Source organism: Oncorhynchus nerka, linkage group LG3, assembly GCF_034236695.1.
Source record: "Oncorhynchus nerka isolate Pitt River linkage group LG3, Oner_Uvic_2.0, whole genome shotgun sequence".
NCBI classification, from domain to species: domain Eukaryota; kingdom Metazoa; phylum Chordata; class Actinopteri; order Salmoniformes; family Salmonidae; genus Oncorhynchus; species Oncorhynchus nerka.
The window spans coordinates 7,195,183-7,216,972 of NC_088398.1; the positions used below are offsets into that span (position 1 = coordinate 7,195,183).

A 21,790-nucleotide genomic window follows, 5' to 3' on the forward strand; every position below is an offset into this window, starting at 1 on the left:
AAAATATTTAGCAAACTCCATGACAGTAGCTAAAACAAGGGACTATAGCAGCAGACAAATGCATGCTGGGCCGGGCGGCCCTGAGCCCCTGAAGTGAGCGCTACTGGAGCACTGTTGAAGATAAATTGGAGCAGGCTAAAAGGCCAACACTCCAGCCTTTGGGAATCTCGCTCCAGGCTCCAGTTAAATTGGGCTCAGCTCCCCTCCACTCACATACTCTGGTCCTGCTCCATAGCCCAGAGGACAAACAAGGGAAGTCTCTGTAGTGCTATGCCATTACTCATAAACAGAACCAGTCATAAGTTTGGACACCTACTCATTCAAGGATTTTTCTTTATTTGTACTATTTTCTACATTGTAGAATAACAGTGAAGACATCAAAACTATGAAATAACACATATGGAATCATGTAGTAACCAAAAAAGTGTTAAACAAATCAAAACATATGTTATATTTGAGATTCTTCAAAGTAGCCACCCTTTGCCTTGATGACAGCTTTGCACACTTGCCATTCTCTCAACCAGCTTCAGGAGGAATGCTTTTCCAACAGTCTTGAAGGAGTTCCCACAAATGCTGAGCACTTGTTGGCTGCTTTTCTTTCACTCTGCGGTCCAACTAATCCCAAGCCATCTCAATTGGGTTGAGGTCGGGGTGGCAGGTAGCCTAGAGGTTAGAGTGTTGGGCCAGTAACTGAAAGGTTGCTAGATCAAATCCCTGAGCTGACAAGGTTAAAATATCTCGTTCTGCCCCTGAATAAGGCAGTTAACCCACTGTTCCTAGGCTGTCATTGTAAATGAGAATTTGTTCTTAACTGGCTTGCCTAGTGAAATAAAAGATTAATAAAACATTAAAGGTTGGGTGATTGTGGAGGCCAGGTCATCTGATGCAGCACTCCATCAGTCTCCTTCTTGGGCAAATATCCCTTACACAGCCTGGAGGTGTGTTGGGTCATTGTCCTGTTGAAAAACAAATGATAGTACCACTAAGCCCAAACTAGATGGGATGGCATATCGCTGCAGAATGCTGTGGTAGCCATTCTGGTTGTGTGCCTTGAATTCTAAGTACATATAGTGTCACCAGCAAAGCACCTCCACACCATCACACCTCCTTCTCCATGCTTCAGGGTGGGAACCACACCTCCTTCTCCATGCTTCAGGGTGGGAACCACACCTCCTTCTCCATGCTTCAGGGTGGGAACCACACATCCGTTCACCTACTCTGCGTCTCACAATGACACAGAGGTTGGAAACAGAAATCTCAAATTTGGACTTATCAGACCAAAGAACAGATTTCCATCGGTCTAATGTCCATTGCTTGTGTTTCTTGGCCCAAGCAAGTCTCTTCTTCTTATTGGTGTCCTTTAGTATTGGTGTTTTTGTATATGTGTTATTTCATAGTTTTGATGTCTTCACTATTATTCTACAATGTAGAAAATAGAAAAAATGAAGAAAAACCCTTGAAGGAGTAGGTGTTTCTAAACCTTTGACTGGTACTGTAGATAATAACCTGTTACGGACATAGTAGCTTACTTAGTCTGTTGGTTGTATTTGTTAATTTGTGTTGTCGTTTCACAGTTTAGTTTTGTTATGACTTCAAAAAGGTAAACTGGATTTTGTCATCTTTGAGAATAAAAAAATATGCATTCATGTTACTCTGAGCACTCATCCTTTATACTTGAACCGAGAGAGAGAAAGATAGTGGGGGAGAAGTGATAGAGAGAACCGGGAGGAAGGGAGAGAGAGAGAGAGAGAATAATGTTTTTAATAATGCAGGTGGCAGATATAATTAGTTGTTCGTTGGGTTGATTTGCATGTTTTCATAAAAGGGAAGTTGGTGTGAGGGAGGGAGTGTGTCAGCAAAGACCAGTGTCTGTGTAGATATTGTGGCTTCTCACTAAATAAGCTGTAGTTAATACAGTAACTGCCAAATGAAACATCTGTTACGGTAATTTTCTTTAAAATAATTAACTTAACATAAGTTCCCTTCAATATCAGATTTTATTTACAGTGAATTGTGTACCCCTCACCGCCCCTCACTCGCTCTCTATCTCTTTAAATCTTTCTACCTGCCCCAACTCTCTCCCATTCCACCACCTGTTCCTCCTCTCTCTTTCCCTCCCTCTCACCCTCCCCCCACACCCCTCGACTCTCGGTCTATGGGGACAGTCCCAGCCCTGACTGGCTGTCTGTACAGTACAGAGGAGAGGAGAGGAAGGAGGAAGTGTTGTGGTGTAGTATAGCCGGGTGTGGTGTGGTGTAATGATGACACTACAGTGAGTAACATCAGTATAGAGGTGTCTAGTAGGGTTCTGTTCCCACTCAAACCTCTGTAGGGCCTATTGTTAGACCAAACAAACACCTACATATAGGAAAGAATGAACGGAGGCTGCACAACAAAACATATCAGCGCATATACAAAAGCCAATACTGCAGTGTGACATCATATTTCAGCGCCTATTTCAGCGCAGTAACATCAACCAAAAGCATTTACACTTTCTCTTTTTTCTATTGCTATGTGATTATCTGTATAATGCTTCAACTGAACCTGAACATGCTGACTCACATGTAGTCATTAAACCTAATCATCTGCTTTCTCCGTCTCTCTCCCCCCCTGGTCTCCCTCTCTCTCTCACTCTGTCTCTCCCTCCCTCCCTCCCTCCCTCTCTCTTTCGCTCTCTCTGTCTCTCTCTCTCTCTCTCTCTCGCTCTCTCTCTCTCTCTCTCTCTCTCTCTCTCTCTCACTGTCTCTCCCTCCCTCTCTCTTTCGCTCTTTCTGTCTCTCGCTCTCTCCGTCTCTCTCCCCCTGGTCTCCCTCCCTCTCTTTCGCTCTTTCTGTCTCTCGCTCTCTCCGTCTCTCTCCCCCCCTGGTCTCCCTCTCTCTCTCACTCTGTCTCTCCCTCCCTCCCTCCCTCTCTCTTTCGCTCTCTCTGTCTCTCTCTCTCTCGCTCTCTCTCTCTCTCTCTCTCTCACTGTCTCTCCCTCCCTCTCTCTTTCGCTCTTTCTGTCTCTCGCTCTCTCCGTCTCTCTCCCCCCTGGTCTCCCTCCCTCTCTTTCGCTCTCTCTGTCTCTCGCTCTCTCCCCCCTGGTCTCCATCTCTCTCTCTCACTCTCTGTCTCTATCTCTCTCTCTCTCTGTCTCTCTCTCTCTCTCTCTCTGTGTCTCTCTCTGTCTCTCTCTCTCTGTCTCTCTCTCTCTCTCTCTCATAGAAATCAGGATGTCAAAGCCAGTTGAGGTTGAGAACACAGTGGCTGACTCTCCAATGGAGAGCACAGGTATTTGTCTGTGTGTGTGTGTGTGTGTGTGCATACCTACATGTGTTCGTGTGTGTGCGTATGTGCATGCAAGTGCGTGTGTATGAGGAATTTCTAATTGTTTCCTATCCCCCCCACACAGATTCAGAGCGGAATGGTCCTGACTCAAATCATCAGGTTTGTGTTTGGTGCTTCACCTTCATTTCAGTACTGATATCACTGGTAATATACTGTGCATTCAGACCCCTTGAATTTTTCAACATTTTGTTACATTACAGCCTTATTCTAAAATAGTTTTTTTCCTCTCATCAATCTACACACAATACCCCATAATGACAAAGCAAAAACTGTTTTTTTAGAAAAGTTTGCAAATATAAGAAATTAAATAACTAAAATATCGGACCGTTCACTCAGTACTTTGTTAAAGTACCTTTGGCAGCGATTACAGCCTTGAGTCTTCTTAAGTATTACGCTACAAGCTTGGCACACCTGTATTTGGGGAGTTTCTCCCATTCTTCTCTGCAGATCCTCTCAAGCTCTGTCAGGTTGGATGGGGGAGTGTTGCCGCACAGCTATTTTCAGGTCTCTCCAGAGATGTTCGATCGGGTTCAAGTCCGGACTCTGGCTGGGCCACTCAAGGACATTCAGAGACTTGTCCCGAAGCCACTCCTGCATCGTCTCGGCTTTGTGCTTGTTGTTGTCCTGTTGGAAGGTGAACCTTCGCTCCAGTCTGAGGTCCTGAGCGCTCTGGAGCAGGTTTTCATCAAGGATCTCTCTGTACTTTACTCTGTTCATCTTTCCCTCAATCCTGACTAGTCTCCCAGTCCCTGCTGCTGAAAATCATCCCCACAGCATGGTGTTGCCACCACCATGCTTCACTGTAGGGATGGTGCCAGGTTTCCTCCAGACGTGACCCTTGACATTCAGGCCAAAGAGTTCAATCTTGGTTTCATCAGACCAGAGAATCTTGTTTCTCATGGTCTGAGAGTCTTTAGATGCCTTATGGCAAACTCCAAGCAGGCTGTCATGTGCCTTTTACTGAGGAGTGGCTTCCGTCTGGCCACTCTACCATAAAGGCCTGATTGATGGAGTGCTGCAGAGGTGGTTGTCCTTCTGGAAGGTTCTCCAATCTCCAAAGAGGAACTCTGGAGCTCTGTCAGAGTAACCATTGGTCACCTCCCTGACCAAGGCCCTTCTCTCCCGATTGTTCAGTTTGGCTGAGTGGCCAGCTCTACGAGTCTTGGTGGTTCCAAACTTCTTCCATTTAAGAATGATGGAGGCCACTCTGTTCTTGGGGACCTTCAATGCTACATATTTTTTGGGGGGTATTGTGTGTAGATTGATGAGGGGGAAAGTAAATTGTATCCATTTTAGAATAAGGCTGTAACGTAACAAAATGTGAAAAAGGTAAAGGGGTCTGAATACTTTGCGAATGCAATGTACCTCTAGGAAACATAATAATCAGTCATTTTCAATGGTGACAATCATGATCTGAACAACACACACATTAGGTCTGAAAAGTAAAGATGACTGACAACAAGTAGCCTAATACCAAGACACAAGCATCAGTACAGCAGTGTGTTTCCCAAATCTGGCCTTGGAGACCCCAAGGGAGGCACATTTATGTTTTTACCCAAAATACACCTGATTCCACTTATCTAAGGCTGGATGATGAGTTGCTGAGTGGAATGTTGTGTGTCGGGGTCCCCAGGACAGGATTGGAAAACACTGCAGTCATATATTCTTTTTTTATGATCATTTATGTTTATGTTTCTCTGTACTGATGGTTTTTGTCCTTTTAACAGCTTCAGCAGATGAAAATCAGTCCCTTTCACCTTTCTCCAACCCTCAGCAGCAACAAGGTGTGTGTGTGTGTGTGTGTGTGTGTGTGTGTGTGTGTGTGTGTGTGTGTGTGTGTGTGTGTGTGTGTGTGTGTAGATGTGTGTTTTGTGTGGCCACACTATAGAGTATTTTGCCACATTTGCATACAGATTGACAGGTATGCAAAACAGTCAGACTAGCCAGTTTGGACATGCCCATTCCAGGAAGAAGGGATGACTATCCTTCATTTCTAAAGAAAAGAAAGGCACCTTCCTTTGGCATGCATGTTACCACAGTAGATAGAGCAGAACCGTCAGCTTCGTTTAACTGTATCCCTCGTTCTCTCTCCTCCTCTCAGAATAAGATGGAAGAGTGTGGTGAGATGTCCCCGGGCCCTGCTCCCCACCACAGCCACGCCCCCTCACAGACGCCCCTCCCACACACACAGCTCATGCTGACCGGCTCCCAACTGGCAGGGGTAAGACAAGGAGGAAGAGGCTTAACAAACACACATTGATGCACACTCACAAAAACACAGACTCATGCTTATGGTCTGGCTTGAGTTCACTGCTTTATTCCTTCTTTCTTTCCTCTGCTCTCCCTCCCTCCCTCCCTCCCTCCCTCCCTCCCTCCCTCTCTCTCTCTCTCTCTCTCTCTCTCTCTCTCTCTCTCTCTCTCTCTCTCTCTCTCTCTTTCTCTCTCTTTCTCTCCCTCCCTCCCTCTCTCTCTCTCTCTCTCTCTCTCTTGCTCTCTCCCTCACTCTCCCTCTCTCTCTCGCTCTCCCTCCCTCTTTCCCTCTCTCCCTCCCTCCCTCCCTCTCTTCATCCTTCCCTCCCCTTATTTCTCTCTCTGTCCCTCTCTCGCTCTCTTTCTCTGTGTGTCTCTCTCTCTCGCTCGGTGTCTCTTTCTCAGTTGACAGCTCTCTTGCCAGCTCAGCAGCAGTTGTTACTGCAGCAGGCTCAGGCTCAGCTTCTAGCTGCAGCTGTGCAGCAGTCTGTTCAGCAGTCCAACGCAGCTCACGCAGCTCACGCAGCTCATGCAGCCCACGCAGCCGCCCAAGCCAATCAGCAAGCTCAGGCAGCCGCAGCAGCCAATCAACATGCCCAGCAGCAGGCGGGACAGACAGGGCAGCAGGGCAAATCACAGCCCCAGGGACAGAGCACACAGGAACAGACAGGTCAACCTGTCCCTGTCCCGCCCACTCATCCTCAGCTCACCCTCTCTCAGCCAATTCAGCTCACCGCCCAGGTACTGACAACCAATCACAAGGCACATCCTGGCTGGGAAGAGGTGGGGAAGGGTCTTGATTCAGGAGACAGTCTGGGATCCTCCGTTTTTATTGATCTTTTTCTTTATTGCTTGTGTTGCTCTGCTGTTCTTTCACTCTTTTCTCTTGGCCTCTATATGAAGGGGTTGTTTTTCATTTCTTCTCTGTGCATTTGTGTTCTCTCCAACTCTGACCCCTCTGTTCTCTCCAACTCTGACCCCTCTGTTCTCTCCATCTCTGACCCCTCTGTTCTCTCCATCTCTGACCCCTCTGTTCTCTCCAACTCTGACCCCTCTGTTCTCTCCATCTCTGACCCCTCTGTTCTCTCCATCTCTGACCCCTCTGTTCTCTCCATCTCTGACCCCTCTGTTCTCTCCATCTCTGACCCCTCTGTTCTCTCCATCTCTGACCCCTTTGTTCTCTCCATCTCTGATCTCTGTTCTGTCCTCCTGTCTCCCTGCAGGACATCCAGCAGTTGTTGCAGCTGCAGCAGTTGGTTCTGGTGCCAGGACACCACCTGCAGTCTCCTCAGTTCCTCCTCCAACAGCACCAAGGGCAGCAAGGTGGGCTCCTCGCACTAGTCACTACCACCGGTTTCTGTTCTATTGGGACAGTGCCCTGAAGATGGGCTGTAGATGTTCCAACTATCAACAAACAGATTTCATTTATTTATAAGTGCCAACTGTTGACAACCATTAACAGGTTCTTCAAATGTCTAATACTAGAATGTCTATTGGATTCTCTGATCGACCATGGAGCTTTGTGGAATATTACGTGTGTTGTTTGTTCACATAACTGATCATAGGCCTACTGATTCCCTCACTTCTTCACTCCTCAGGACTACTATCAACACCAAATCTGATTCAGCTACCTCAGCAAAACCAAGGGAGCCTCCTGTCCACTCCCAGGCTGGGGCTCCAAGCACAGGTAGGAAACACCCAGGCTTTGAGAGAGGCTACAGGCCCAGCTCTTTCCAACAAACATCTCTTCTCATCATTCTGTCATATCCAGTAAACGCCTCTCTTCTGCTATATAATTCTCGCTCTCTCTTGCTCTTCCACTTTCTTTTTCCTCCTCCTCCCCCTCTACCCCTGTAGAGAGATAAGGCTATGGAGGGCAGTGGGGTCATGACCTCTGTGTCCTCTGTGACCCCTCACCCCGAGGAGCCCAGTGACCTTGAGGAACTGGAGGTGTTCGCCCGCACCTTCAAACAGAGACGCATCAAACTGGGCTTTACACAGGTACGCCTTTCTGTGTGTGTGTGTGTGTGTGTGTGTTAACTCTCTATTTAACTCCCTCCCTTGCTCTCTCAGGGTGACGTGGGAATGGCCATGGGGAAGCTATATGGTAATGATTTCAGCCAGACCACCATCTCTCGCTTCGAGGCCCTCAACCTGAGCTTTAAGAACATGTGCAAACTCAAACCACTACTGGAGAAGTGGCTCAATGATGCAGGTGAGAGGGGAGGGTGGGGGATGAGAGAGAGGACGGGAGGGTGGGAGTAGGGAGGGGCCGGGAGAGAGGAGAGCGAGGACGGGAGAGGAGGAGAGCGAGGACGGGAGGATGGGAGTAGGGAGGGGCCGGGAGAGAGGAGAGAGAGGACGGGAGGGTGGGAGTAGGGAGGGGCCGGGAGAGAGGAGAGCGAGGACGGGAGAGGAGGAGAGCGAGGACGGGAGGATGGGAGTAGGGAGGGGCCGGGAGAGAGGAGAGAGAGGACGGGAGGGTGGGAGTAGGGAGGGGCCGGGAGATAGGAGAGCGAGGACGGGAGGGTGGGAGTAGGGAGGGGCCGGGAGAGAGGAGAGCGAGGACGGGAGAGGGAGGGTGGGGAATGAGAGAGAGGAGAGCGAGGACGGGAGGGTGGGAGTATGGAGGGGCCGGGAGAGAGGAGAGAGAGGACGGGAGGGTGGGAGTAGGGAGGGGCCGGGAGAGAGGAGAGCGAGGACGGGAGGGTGGGAGTAGGGAGGGGCCGGGAGAGAGGAGAGCGAGGACGGGAGAGGAGGAGAGGGGAGGGTGGGGAATGAGAGAGAGGAGAGCGAGGACGGGAGGGTGGGAGTAGGGAGGGGCCGGGAGAGAGGAGAGAGAGGACGGGAGGGTGGGAGTAGGGAGGGGCCGGGAGAGAGGAGAGAGAGGACGGGAGGGTGGGAGTAGGGAGGGGCCGGGAGAGAGGAGAGCGAGGACGGGAGGGGAGGAGAGAGGAGGTGAGGGAATTGGTGAAGGAGAAAGGTGTATGACACTTTGAATTAATCAATAAATCAGTTGATTAATTAACCAATCCCCAAGTTGCATTCATCTTTAACTCTTTTTATTGGTATTTTCTTTCACAGTTACAGTAAACAACGGTTGAAATACAGTACATTGCACATATGGTTTTATACATTCGATATACCATGGAAACATGCTTTTTGAATGAGGAAGGAATGTATACGCCCATACGAAAATATAAGACTTTAGTAATACTTTCATAACAAAACATACATTAGAAACAACAAAGTGCACAAAAAAACAAACATGGTTTGTCTTCAAAACGAAAAGAACAATTATAATAATAAGACCAAGGTAGATCCATTAAATACAACGCTTGGGTAGGCAGTTTACTGTAGAGTAGAGGGAAATTGCAGTGTCTCTTCGTAGGTAAAGAAAGGTTGCCACATTCGGTAGAATTTGTCAGAAACCCTGTAGAGTATATTTTATCTTCTCTAATTTACTAACGTGTAAGATCCACACAAAATGAGAGGGAGGAGAGGGCGACTTCCACTGAAGTAAATCAACCTTCTTGCCAACAAAGGCTACAAAGTTAGATGTGTGTTTTGGTAGTGTTATAGTATCAGGTATTACCCCAAATAATGATGTCATGGCAGTAGTTGCAAAAGGTCCCTGTACTACTTTAGATATGGTATCAAAGATGGCAGACCAATAGTTATGCAGGGAAGAGCAGGACCAACGCGTATTAATGAAGCAGGAGCTTGCCGACACCTGTCGCAAACAGGGTGGACATCAGGATAGATGTTAGAAAGCCTGAGTTTAGTCCAGTGAGTGCGGTGGAGGATTTTGCTTTGGATCAAACCATGTTTGTCACAAATAGAAGAGGAGTGGACATGGTGCAGAATACCTTCCCATATGTCATCAGTCAACTCATCACCTAGATCCTGTTCCCGTAAAGTTTTAATAGCAGCGAATGAAGGATTGTGAAGAGAGGAAATTTGATCATAGCTATAAGAAATAATCCATTTTACTGTTGGGGATTGTGGAATAAATGGATCAGTGGGAGGGTCACAGGAAGACTGGGGAATTGAGAGGTCATGTCACAGACAAAGCTACGCACTTGTAGATATCTAAAGAAATGACTATTCGTGAGGTGGAATTTAGCTGGGAGTTGTTGCAGAGATGCAAACGTGCTGTCAATATACTAATCATTGAATCATTGAAGGTTCCATCTACAGGGATGGATGAAAGCGTGATTTCTGAGGGGCCATTAATGAATAGGTTTGCAAACCAAACCAAAGTCGAAACTGGTTCCAGATCTTGAGAGTGGTTTTTACTAAAATGTTTTTTGGTATAACTTAGTAATCGAATGAATAAGGGAATGTGCCAAAGCAATCAGTGAAGATGGCATACATGAGGAAGATTCTATCTTCACCCATGCTGGAATGATATGTTGGCTATCTGTACGAATCCAGTACTGAATTACATAGAAGTTGGCAGCCCAATAATAGAACTGTAAATTAGGTAGGGTCATGCCCCTCACACTTCCAGATGAAGTGGGAGATAATCCAATCTAGTTTGTGGAAAAAAGATTTGGGAATAAAAATAGGTATACATTGAAAGAGGTAGGATCATTTAGGAAGGGTATTCATTTGAACCAAATGAATTCGACCAGCTAATGATAGGGGGAGTCGTGACCATCGTTCAAAATCTTTCTCCACCAGAGTAAGGAGGAGTAAAATTAGCCTTAAAAAGGTTGTCAAATTGGTCCATGACATGAGAACTACTCTGAATGAAAATGTGTGTAATGGGTAGTTACGAGCTGCTGCATTTAAATGGAAAAGCTTGCTCTTATTCAGATTTAACTTGTAACCAGAGACTAGGCCAAATACATTAAGAACAGATAATGGGTAAGGATAAGGATACATTGAGGTTTGAGATATAGAGAAGCAAGTCATCAGCATAAAGTGAAACCCTTCGTTTGATGTTGCCTCTGAACACTCGCGTTACATGTGGGTTGGATCTGAATGAATGTAACCTTGAGTTAATGAAGTTATATCTGTAGAATGAGGATACCAGTTTGTGTGATTTTAAATCATCCCACTAATGAATCTCTCTGTTTGACAGAGACCATGTCCACAGACAGTACTATGCCCAGCCCCAGCTCTATGTCCTCTTCCTCAATGGGCTTCGAGGGCCTGCCGGGCCGACGCAGGAAGAAAAGAACCAGCATCGAGACTAACGTCCGCGTGGCGCTGGAGAGAGCCTTCATCACGGTGAGAGACATGACACATTGTCGTGGAAATTCTACACAGGGACACTGGAAGTCAATCTTAAATGAATCATTGGTTATTATCAACGTGCTGAAGAGGTTCCAACCAACTCAATGCACCAAGTACACATGTCAATCAGGAGCTCCACCCGGGGCAGTCCTGTTAGTTCTTTTAAATACAGACAGGTTATATTTGCCTATTTTAGCTTATTCATCATTCATAATTCATTCATAATTAACGTTTGCTGCCTTCTTGTGACCGACCAATACTGGGTCATGCATGTGACAGACCAATACCTCACAAGGCGTCTTCTCTCTAAGCTGAGACCTTGAAACTCAGATATCCCTTTCTCAAAACAAGGTTCTGGGCGTACTGCCAAATTGCAGCTACTGATAGTGAAGATTTGTTCAATCAGTCACTTGCATGAACACAGAAATGGGTTATTAGAAAAGCACAAACATCAAAATGTCCATCACAAGATCACTGACATAAGGCCTTCATAACACTGTCATACAGGAGACATAAATCTTTAGCTGACATAACATCTACACGGCTTGTTCTGTAGTTTCTGCCCTCAGAAGAACACTATGACACCGTGATATCAGAGAGGTGATATAAGGCTAAGTGTCTATTAGTACTAATGTGTCCATCTCTGTCTTTCCCGTGTGTCAGCAGAACCAGAAGCCTACCTCAGAGGAGATCCTGTGTATCGCGGACCAGCTCAGCATGGAGAAGGAGGTGATCCGCGTGTGGTTCTGCAACCGCCGACAGAAAGAGAAGCGTATCAACCCCAACAGTGCCACCCCTCCCTTGCCCAGCCAGCCCCCCCAAGCCCCACCGACGCACAAACCCCCCTGCTACAGCCCACACATGGTATGGCCTGACCTGCATGATCCCCCTCTCCCAACCTTAGCCATCACAATTCTCCCCCCCATATGAATGGTGTGTCCCGCATGTCATAGTGGATGTTCTTCTGCACCCCTGTTCCAGTGTGCAGATGGTACTACCCAACCTGCATTGCTTTAGTGCTTTGCTATTACACATTAATAATCCTATCCCATTTAGCCCTTTTCTATTGGATAAAGCTAAGTATAGATACTCTTTTAAATATACACTCTCCCTCTTTTTCTCTTTCTCACCCGTCTCTCTATCAGATGTCCAGTCAGCTGTCCAGTCAGCTGTCCAGTCAGATGTCCAGTCAGCTGTCCAGTCAGCTGTCCAATCAGCTGTCCCAGGCAGTGACCAGCCTCAGCACCACATTGACCACAATGTCATCGTTCTCCCCTCTGATCCCCAGTGGTCCCACCCACTCATCTCTTAGCTCCGCCTCCTCCCCAGTGACTCCTCCTCCTCCTCGCAGCACAGCCAGCCCAGCCACTCCCAGCCACAGCACACTGAGTCTCAACACAGGGTGAGTATGCATACAAAGTGTACACTTTGGCCACTGTGCTTCACCATTGGTTCACTATTCAGTTCACCTGCAGTTTGCAGCAAATGTTTATCACACCCACACATGATTGACACACACTGATCCGTGACACTGCTACTTCTGTGCAGCAGTACTTTCTAACCTGTGTGTGTGACTGTGTGTTTTGTGTCCACAGCTTATGGCGTTTGGGTAAAAAGAATGGTGACGTGTCTAACTACATCACCGATTTTGCTGCAAACTTGAGGTGAAGACAACAGAGACACACATACCTATACTGTACACCCACACACACACACACACTCTCTCTCTCTTACAGGAATATGATCGTCCGCACACAGACACAAGGTCCACAAGCAAGCATTTGGATTTGTAGCTCATAAAAACAAGATATGAATCAAGATGGTTGTGTGTGTATCTGACCTGTGGGTTTCTCCTGCAGTGTGTCTGTGTTCAGGTCCCTGAGTCTGTCTTCTGTCTGTTCTGCTGCTAAACCTGCTTCTCTCTCCGTTTCTCCTCTGTATGTAAATGGATTTCCTCCTGTGTGTGTGTGTGTGTGTGTGTGTGTGTGTGTGTGTGTGTGTGTGTGTGTGTGTGTGTGTGTGTGTGTGTGTGTGTGTGTGTGTGTGTGTGTGTGTGTGTGTGTGTGTGTGTGTGTGTGTGTGTGTGTGTGTGTAACATAGGAACACTGTGATGGGAGTAAACACAGGGAACCAGGCTCTGAACCAAGCTCTCCTCAGCAACAACCCTTTGGCTACTATACAAGGTGTGTTAGAGGGAGAGAGAGGTGTAGGGAAGGAGGGAAAAGAGAGGGAAATAAAGGAGGAAGAGAGAGAGACAGGGGGAGAGAGAGTGGGGGGGACAGTCATTTGAGGTACAAAGTGATAATAAAGGTAAGTAATGTTAATGAATGCTAGACAGAAAGAATGACAGAGATGATGAGATGAATGATAGATCACCTGATGGAAGAAACTGGAGAACTGGTGAGCAGGGCTATGACAGGGATGTCCCATCACTCCAACATGTTCATCCCCATCTGTGTGTGTGTGTGTGTGTGTGTGTGTGTGTGTGTGTGTGTGTGTGTGTGTGTGTGTGTGTGTGTCTTTAGTCTGTCTTTCATTCTTTTTCTCATTCATCCGCTTCTTCATTTCATCTCTATAGTAAAGTCTATAGTAAATGTAGTTATTTCACAGTAGGTATAATGATGTTAACTCTCATCTCCGTCCCTTCTCAGCCCTAGCAGCCAGTGGTGGCCAGCTGCCCCTTTCCAGTCTTGAGGGAGGCAGTAAGGTGTTGCTGGGTGGTGCAGGGGGGCAGGGAGGGGGTCTCCAGTCCTCCTTTTTCCTCAACCACCCCGCTTTCCTCCACATGGGCCACAATCCTGGTGCTGGATTGGTCAGCGCTGCCGTAGCCAAAGCATCCCAGCCCTCCCCTTTCCCCTCCACTAGTAGCATAAGCCCCACCCCCTGCTCCCCCTCCCCTTGCTCCAGCCCCGCCTCTTCCTGCGACTTCGATGAATTGGCGCACAGCCCATCCTCATTGGGAGGGGCTAAGATTGAGTGACACAGCCAAGTGCCAATCAGAGAGGAGGAGGAGAAAGGAGGAAACGACAACCTCGCCTTTCAACCAAAGCAATCTCTTTTATCACTCTCGCCCTACACTCTCTCTCTATTTCCCCCAGTCTTTCGATGCCAAAAATACACAGAATGAAAGAGAGTAGAGGGGGGTCATAAGTGAAAAGGGGGAGAAGAGGGGAAAGAGGAAGATTGAAACCAAAAATCTTTATCTATCCAAAGTGATGGAGGAGGCATCGTGGGACTGTTTAGTCAATACTGAGCGATATCGCACCTCTCCTTTCTGTCTCTCTTTCTTCCCCAGGAAAATAAACCAATGACAAATAACAGGAGTAGAGATGTGTCGAATCGCGTGAACCAAAAATGACAAAAATAAACATTACTGTGTGTTTTGGGGGAATGGTGGCAAGGACAGAAAAAAGAAGTGGATGATTTTCTTTGAAAAGCTGCAGGTCTGAAAGAGGAGGAGATGGGAGGAGGATTTTAAACCAAAAATGTACCTGAGGAGGAGAAGAGGAACGCACGATGACAAAAATCAACAACCATACCAAAATCCCAGAAACCAAAAATACGGAAGGAAAAGCTTTATCCAAACGACTTGTACATACTGATCCTATCCAGGACCAGGACTCTGCCACACACACACACACACACACGATATCCAGAGCCGATCACATTCATCTATCCATCTGATTAGTCATCCACCCTTCATGTCTGTCATAGTCTGTCACTCACTTTCACTGCAGTTCTATTGTTTCTGTGGGATATTTTAGATTGTTATAAATGGTTGATACTGAACGAGCCAAGCTTACAGGTGTATAGTTTGTGTTTTCCTACCACTGCTTATTTAAGTATCATATCCTATCTCCCCCTTGCTTTCCAATAGTTGGAGTCTGTCATCGTCATCAATATCATCATCGTGTGCCATTTACTTCATGTTGTCAGAGATAATAAGAGACAAGAGGGAACAAGAGATCAGGCTGAGTGTAGCAGTTTCCAGCCTTGATAAAAACCTCTCTCTCTCCGTAATTACTCACAACAAAATGACTCACTTGATGAAATAATATTAGACTTAGACTCAATGTAGTCCTTGTGAATGGCCAATCCACCATGATGACAGTATGAAATTGAGCGTGATTGGAGATTTAACCTAGTAACATTTTGAGGCAAGAAATAGGTAATTTGATAAAAATGTTAGTTTAGTCATGGACAGGTCTGTCTTACGTTGTCAATCAGTCATCTGTCTCGACATGCAGTAGAGAAAACAGAGATCAAAACCTGTTTAATGTTTAATATACGTTGTTTTTATTGTTCATCATCCCTCCATCCATCCCATTTTCACTGTCATTTTCCACCCAAATCTGCCATTATTCCACGTTTAAACCAAAGCATTTGTTACTCTTCAGAGGAGTCAGCCATGACATTAACACTCACATACTGTAGGGGTTGGTGACACACCCTACCCCTCCCGCCCAACCCCCCTAGTTGACCCCTTCCATCTCCTTATGCCCGAGAGGGTCACTTCAAAAGGACAGAACCCTCACCCAACATAAAAGGGGTGCATACGGGGAGGGGATCGGATGGTGTGATGGGATCAAACATACAGAAAGAGGGGATGTTTTTAAGAGGATACCAAAAATACAAACCAAAAATGTCAGAAACAAACCAAAAAGAAACACAACCAAATATGGATGGGGGGGGTGAGGGGTGAGGGGAGGAGGACAAATGTGTTTTTACAGACTGGAGCTGACACCTCTGTCTGTTATCCAACTAACTGGGCTTCAGTGGCCCTCTCTAAACTGTGTAGCACAGATGGACAGATGTATGGATAGATTGATGGATAGATAGGACAGATTTCCTCCCTCCCCCTGTCTTTCTTTCTCTCCAAACTCAGCTCTTCTTCTCTGGTCCTGGATGGAGAAATCTCTAATGACCTCATTGAACTGAATCTTCAAACTCAGCTCTTCTTCTCTGGTCCTGGATGGAGAAATCTCTAATGACCTCATTGAACTGAATCTTCTAAGTCCGTGTTTTACATGTTTCTGTTTGTTGCTTTATTTTGTATTTGATTTGTTTGCTGTGTCTCTTGATGCTGTTTATGTGCTGTTCTTTACTCATTTGGGATAATAACGTATTCACTTACTACAACAGCTCCTTATTTTTTCCTAGTTGTTCTAGAGATTTTATCAGGTGGTTGGAAAAATACTGTGAAAATTTTGCTTCCAGATTTTTATTAGATAAAATAAAACTGACTGTCTTGGCAGAAAAAAAGACAGAAAAAGTCCAAAACAAGAGTTGAAAAGCAAAACGTGCAAACCAAACACCAAATACCAAACACCAAATACCGAACACCAAATACCAAACCAAATACCAAACCAAATACCAAACCAAACCAAATACCAAACCAAACACCAAATACCAAACACCAAACCAAACACCAAATACCAAATACCAAATCAAACACCAAATACCAAACCAAACCAAACATCAGATACCAAACCAAATACCAAACCAAACCAAACATCAGATACCAAACCAAATACCAAACACCAAACCAAACACCAAATACCAAATCAAACACCAAATACCAAACCAAACCAAACATCAGATACCAAACCAAATACCAAACCAAACCAAATACCTAACCAAACCAAAAAGGCAGGATAAAACTAGAGATGGTTCAACTGCCGTCCCTGCCTTTGCATTAGGGCTCACACTTATGATTGTGTCAATTTATCTGAAGTGTGTGCGTATGTGCGTTGTGTGAGGGTGTGATAGTGTGTGTGTGTGTACACGCGTTATAGAAAGAATTCAGTGGAGTTTACAAAGATGTTCTCTCTTGCACGTTTACCCCCGTTATCACAAACACACTCGTACTTTACACACACACACATACACACTTACTGTATACACACACACACACATACTTCAGCAAAAATTTACAGTAGAGTTTAAAATGCATCCAAAGAGTATTTGGTTTGACACAGAAATACAGCTGTGGAGGTTCTAACCACGAGGTGAAACCTTTCCTCAACATGAACTCTTAGACGGAATGTATCTGTTAGTGCTTCTATAGATTTTGTAGAAAAAAAGATCTGTGTCCTAATGCTTACTTATTGCTGATGTATTGAGAAACATACAAAAAATATCTTAAAAACATTGATGATAATGACTTGATTTTAGACCAAAAATGTTACTCTCTCTTGATAAATATATGGTTTATTTTTCTTTGTCGAATCATTTAGGACTTTTGATTGATTGTACTATTTATTCATCTTAAATTTGATTGATTTCTTCTAACTATTTATTTGTTATTTATTTATTCTAGAGTCTTTTTACAGGGGATATATTTTGGGGTATATATTTATAATATATATTATGTGGCTGTGACCAAAAATCCTGCTGGAAGTACCTTCTCACCTCTTCAAACCAGAATCATGCAACCACAGGTCTCACGGGGCCTAGGAGAACATGGTCATGTTTGGCCACAGACTTACTGCGACTACTCTTAAGGGGTGGGGGTGAGCTCACCGAGACTCTTTTCAAATGGATGGGGTGAGCTTACAGGGGGCAGCACTGTGTCTACTTCAGTACGACCCCCTAACAGCGTTTTCTCAGGCATCACAGGGCAGGGAAAGGTCATGGGAATAGGAACGTCAGCTTCATATGTCAATTTGAGCAATTCAATGTTTTCAGGTGTTGCATGCTGTCTTTCCTAAATATGGGGTTAATTGTCCTAACGATAATGATATTACTAGTGATGTCCTTATTGTATGATTGATGAGTAATGACTGGTGAGATGAGAGGGACAGAGCATCTGAGTGTTTCTGGCTTTATGTGCGGTCTTGTGATGTTGTGTTTACTTGAAGTGGGGATAGGGAGCCTCAGTAGGGTTCTCTACAGCCTTACTACAGTCCAGGATTGTTACTAGAGACCCACACCCAGGTGGGATCAAACCAGTCATGAGTGAAACTTTTAAAACATTGTATTAATAAATCTCAAAGCTTTAGAACTGGAGTTTGCTCCCATTACGATGTATACCATATACTTTGGACGGATCAGGTTAGAGGGATTATATCCCGGATGTACACGTAGTCAGCGCTGCCTATAAGATAGTATAATGTATGTTTGAATATAGCCCAACGGTTCTGGAAGAGAGCTCCGCTGACAGGGATGGTCAGGCAGGCAGATTGTTCTTCAAGATACAGTGCTGTTCCCTCACAACCTCTCCTCTCCTCATGAGAAATACACTGAAAGCTTTAAACAGCTACCAAACCAAAAAACTAGTTAGAAGATGCATTGACTGGGGTAAAGGAACGTGACAGAGGGACTTGTTTTCTTTTCTTTCTGTTTTGACTTTTCTTAATGTTGGTAGGTTTTGTTTCCCACATCTACTGTAGGATGTTAAAGAGAGATATACCTAATATACTCTGATGATAAACCAAATAGATGAAAGCTTTTTTTTTAAAAGCGGGGTTCGTGTGGGGATCGGGGGTGTGACTGTGTGTACGTGTGTGTGTGAGTGTGACCATGGATGGCCAGAGCGAGGTTTGGGTCCGGCAGAGTTCAAAGGTAAATAATGGGGTCAGAGGTCACATTTCCTGTGCCCCATCCTAATCAGGAGACATTTTGGGTAGCAAGTTGTATGCCAGCCCTCTCGCTGTGGTTCCCAGTCCACTCCCCCACACACCTCCCTCTCCGTCTGGTCTGAAGAACAACCCCCCGCTCTGTACAGCCCTCTCTCCATCCCCCTCTCCCCTACTGCTCCCTCCCTGCTGAAACAAAACACTCTCCAAGTATAAGTTTTCTATAGGCACAGATATAGGATCAGCTTACCTTCCTCCAAATCCTAATCTTAATTAACCATTGAGGGCACATAACACTGGCCTTAGGTCAGTGTCTATGGAGCAACTTTTTCCTACTCCTTAACACAAAGCTTTATTACAGGGGCTAGCCTCTGGGTACCCAGCGTCTTTAGGTTATTGACTGGATGTTGTGTCCTTCAGAGATGTGTGTGGCAGCGAGCGCAGGAGGGTAGGTGACTGGGGAAGGGCTGAGACTGTGGTTGCTAGGTGACGCATGCATACACTCCCCCAAGGTGGAAGTCCCTATTTCTCCCTTGCTCTTTCCTTCTGTAATGAGGTGTAGATCAGTTTAGGTCCTCTACATCCTGGTAGGATGCTTCTGTGGATCTCAGGGTCTTAGGGATCACATGTAAAGTGTAAGTCCTTTCAGTAGGGATACCCCCACAAGAGAATGATACCAAAGTTTATGCCCTACTGTTGGATACGGCACCATGCACTCACTCCCTAAAACCCTGCTGTTTACCCGTGTCTGCACTGTTGGAGCTAGGAACATAAGCATTTCGCTACACCCGCGATAACATCTGCAAAACATGTGTACGCGACCAATAAAATGTGATTTGTCCATTCAGAGACTACACCTCTCCTATAGACTGAGTAGTCACCTGGCCATAGGTGCAGATCTAGGATCTGTTAACCTTTCCCTAATCATAACTATTAGTGTAGGCAGAACACAAAACTGACCTTAGATCAGCACCTAGAGGCAACAAATCCTACTACTACTACTATAGCCTGGGTCAACATTATCGCAGCAGAGTTTAGTCTGGAAGAACATCTCTCCAGACTTTTTTGGCATTAACCATTTTGTACATTTTACAGTCTGAACATCACAACATTGATTCAGTTCATGGATTAATTCCTTGTAGTCTCAGCGAAGCACCTCAGCAACTGTGTCAAACGAGAAACAACTCGTTTGACACAGCAACTGTAGGAATTGATATTGCAACCTGGACTCAGGGATAGACGTAACATAGTAAAAGTAAATCTGGGACAGTGAAATTAGTATGATATGTTACGTTTGTTATGAGACCAGGTTGGAATTGATTTCAATTGGAGCAGAATAAGCAATGATTGACAGTTTACTGATAGATGACAGAACATCGTGTAGATGTCAAGGCAGGAGAAAGCAACGGGGGACAAAAAGACAATAGCAAAGAAAACAAAAAAGAGGATGACTGATATTCCTCGTACCTACTCACTTCCACACTCCCTCTCTTTCATCCTTTCTTCTGTCTTCATTCTCTCTATTGTACAATACAGCTTCAGTCCAAAGTTCCTTAAGCAAGACAGCAAAGTCCGATCGTACAGAATAAAACCAAAGAGTTCGACATTCCTCCTCTCTTTCACAGACAGCCACTGCATCCCTCTTTCTTTCTCTCCTTTCTGTCTATTCATCTCTTTTCTGCTCCAACCCCGTCACCTAGTAATCCAGTTTCTGACCTCAGCTATCCTAAGGGAAATATCAAAGATGATAATAATGATGATAAAAATGTATATTTTTAATTATGTCATTTGAAAATTACATTAAGCTTCTCGTAAATATGACGATGATGACGATGAAGACAATAATGACGTTTCTCTTGGTATCTCTGTAGTTGTTCTGATCCTTTTTGAGTTTTGTCCTTTTCACTCGTGCTGCCAGAGTAATTCTGATGATCCCATGATCCTCTCTGAGTTTGTTGACCCTGTCCTTTTAGTTCTGTCTGTCTCTTACCACTGTCTGTCTATCTGTCTGTATTCCTGTCTGTCTGTATTCCATGTCGCTCTCTGTGTTTGTTGGGCAGAGGGAAAGCTACATGTTACAACTGAAAATATGATGTGTATGTGGGAGAATTCTGTACGAGGCGTTATGGAGAGTTTTTCCAGGGAATTACAGACTTCTTTGGAAGTGATGGTGGTTTGGGAGGAGGGGTTAATAAACGGAGGGAGGAGGGAAAACGGTCATAACTGCTATAACTGTTCTGTGGAAATGAAAACCCAAGATGTGTGTGTGTGTGTGTGCTTGTGCGCACCTCAAACTGTATCTAATCTGTTAGATAAGCAACAGGTTTGTAAACATTGGCTTGATTGGTGATTTACTGTTAGTCAACATGTAGTTAATTTCCCTCTGTCCGACCTTCAACCTTTGTTGTCTGTTTCCCTATCTGTTCTAGTGTGTGTGTGTGTGTGGTGTGTGTGTGTGTGTGCTCATCCTGCCTCCTGTGAGCAGTCCTCTTTTCTCTCCCTTCTCTGTCTCTCCCTCCCTTCTTCATTGTGGTAGCAACTTAGCCTTTTACTGTGTTTATTATCTTTAAAACAAAAACAAAAAAAATATCTCTGCTTGTTCATAGTACAGTGTTGTTCATTTAAAGTCATTTTTGTAACTGAAAGTGTTTAATTCATCTAAATAAAAACAGGAGACAAAAACTGTACAGATGATCGTGGCCTCTGGTGTGTTTAAAACAGTACACTACACTCTAATATCTCTAGATCACGTTCTCATCTCTATTATAGCTCTTGTTTTAGAATGTTTGTCTGGCATTGTTTTGTTCTAGCACTGTGATAACCCCGAAGGTCTTAAAGGAAATTCAGCTCAACATGCTCTAGCAGTAGGCCACCACTAGGTGTCAGCTCAACATGCTCTAGCAGTAGGCCAACACTAGGTGTCAGCTCAACATGCTCTAGCAGTAGGCCAACACTAGATGTCAGCTCAACATGTTCTAGCAGTAGGCCAACACTAGGTGTCAGCTCAACATGTTCTAGCAGTAGGCCACCACTAGGTGTCAGCTCAACATGTTCTAGCAGTAGGCCACCACTAGGTGTCAGCTCAACATGTTCTAGCATTAGGCCACCACTAGGTGTCAGCTCAACATGTTCTAGCAGTAGGCCACCACTAGGTGTCAGCTCAACATGTTCTAGCAGTAGGCCACCACTAGGTGTCAGCTCAACATGTTCTAGCAGTAGGCCACCACTAGGTGTCAGCTCAACATGTTCTAGCAGTAGGCCACCACTAGGTGTCAGCTCAACATGCTCTAGCAGTAGGTCACTACTAGGTGTCAGCTCAACATGTTCTAGCAGTAGGCCACCACTAGGTGTCAGCTCAACATGTTCTAGCAGTAGGCCACCACTAGGTGTCA

General features: G+C 45.3%; 1 protein-coding gene across 6 annotated transcripts in view; it reads left to right on the forward strand.

The window, feature by feature from the left end:
- The window catches only part of LOC115119136 (POU domain, class 2, transcription factor 2-like), a 50,910-nt gene extending 29,825 nt beyond the window's left edge, over window positions 1-21,085 (forward strand). Inside the window, exons 2-16 of one of the 6 annotated variants that reach the window (XM_065007721.1) lie at window positions 3,205-3,270; window positions 3,392-3,426; window positions 5,055-5,111; window positions 5,429-5,548; window positions 5,983-6,318; window positions 6,801-6,900; window positions 7,176-7,264; window positions 7,435-7,578; window positions 7,651-7,792; window positions 10,667-10,815; window positions 11,485-11,685; window positions 11,967-12,223; window positions 12,417-12,485; window positions 12,922-13,004; window positions 13,473-21,085. In XM_065007721.1, the coding sequence (XP_064863793.1) occupies window positions 3,205-3,270; window positions 3,392-3,426; window positions 5,055-5,111; window positions 5,429-5,548; window positions 5,983-6,318; window positions 6,801-6,900; window positions 7,176-7,264; window positions 7,435-7,578; window positions 7,651-7,792; window positions 10,667-10,815; window positions 11,485-11,685; window positions 11,967-12,223; window positions 12,417-12,485; window positions 12,922-13,004; window positions 13,473-13,801 (2,177 nt within the window). In that variant the 3' untranslated portion in view covers window positions 13,802-21,085. The remainder of the gene's footprint in view (window positions 1-3,204; window positions 3,271-3,391; window positions 3,427-5,054; window positions 5,112-5,428; window positions 5,549-5,982; window positions 6,319-6,800; window positions 6,901-7,175; window positions 7,265-7,434; window positions 7,579-7,650; window positions 7,793-10,666; window positions 10,816-11,484; window positions 11,686-11,966; window positions 12,224-12,416; window positions 12,486-12,921; window positions 13,005-13,472) is intronic. The other 5 variants (XM_065007724.1, XM_065007725.1, XM_065007727.1 and 2 more) reach the window with 5 other exon arrangements.
- The last annotated feature ends 705 nt before the right edge of the window (window positions 21,086-21,790 follow it).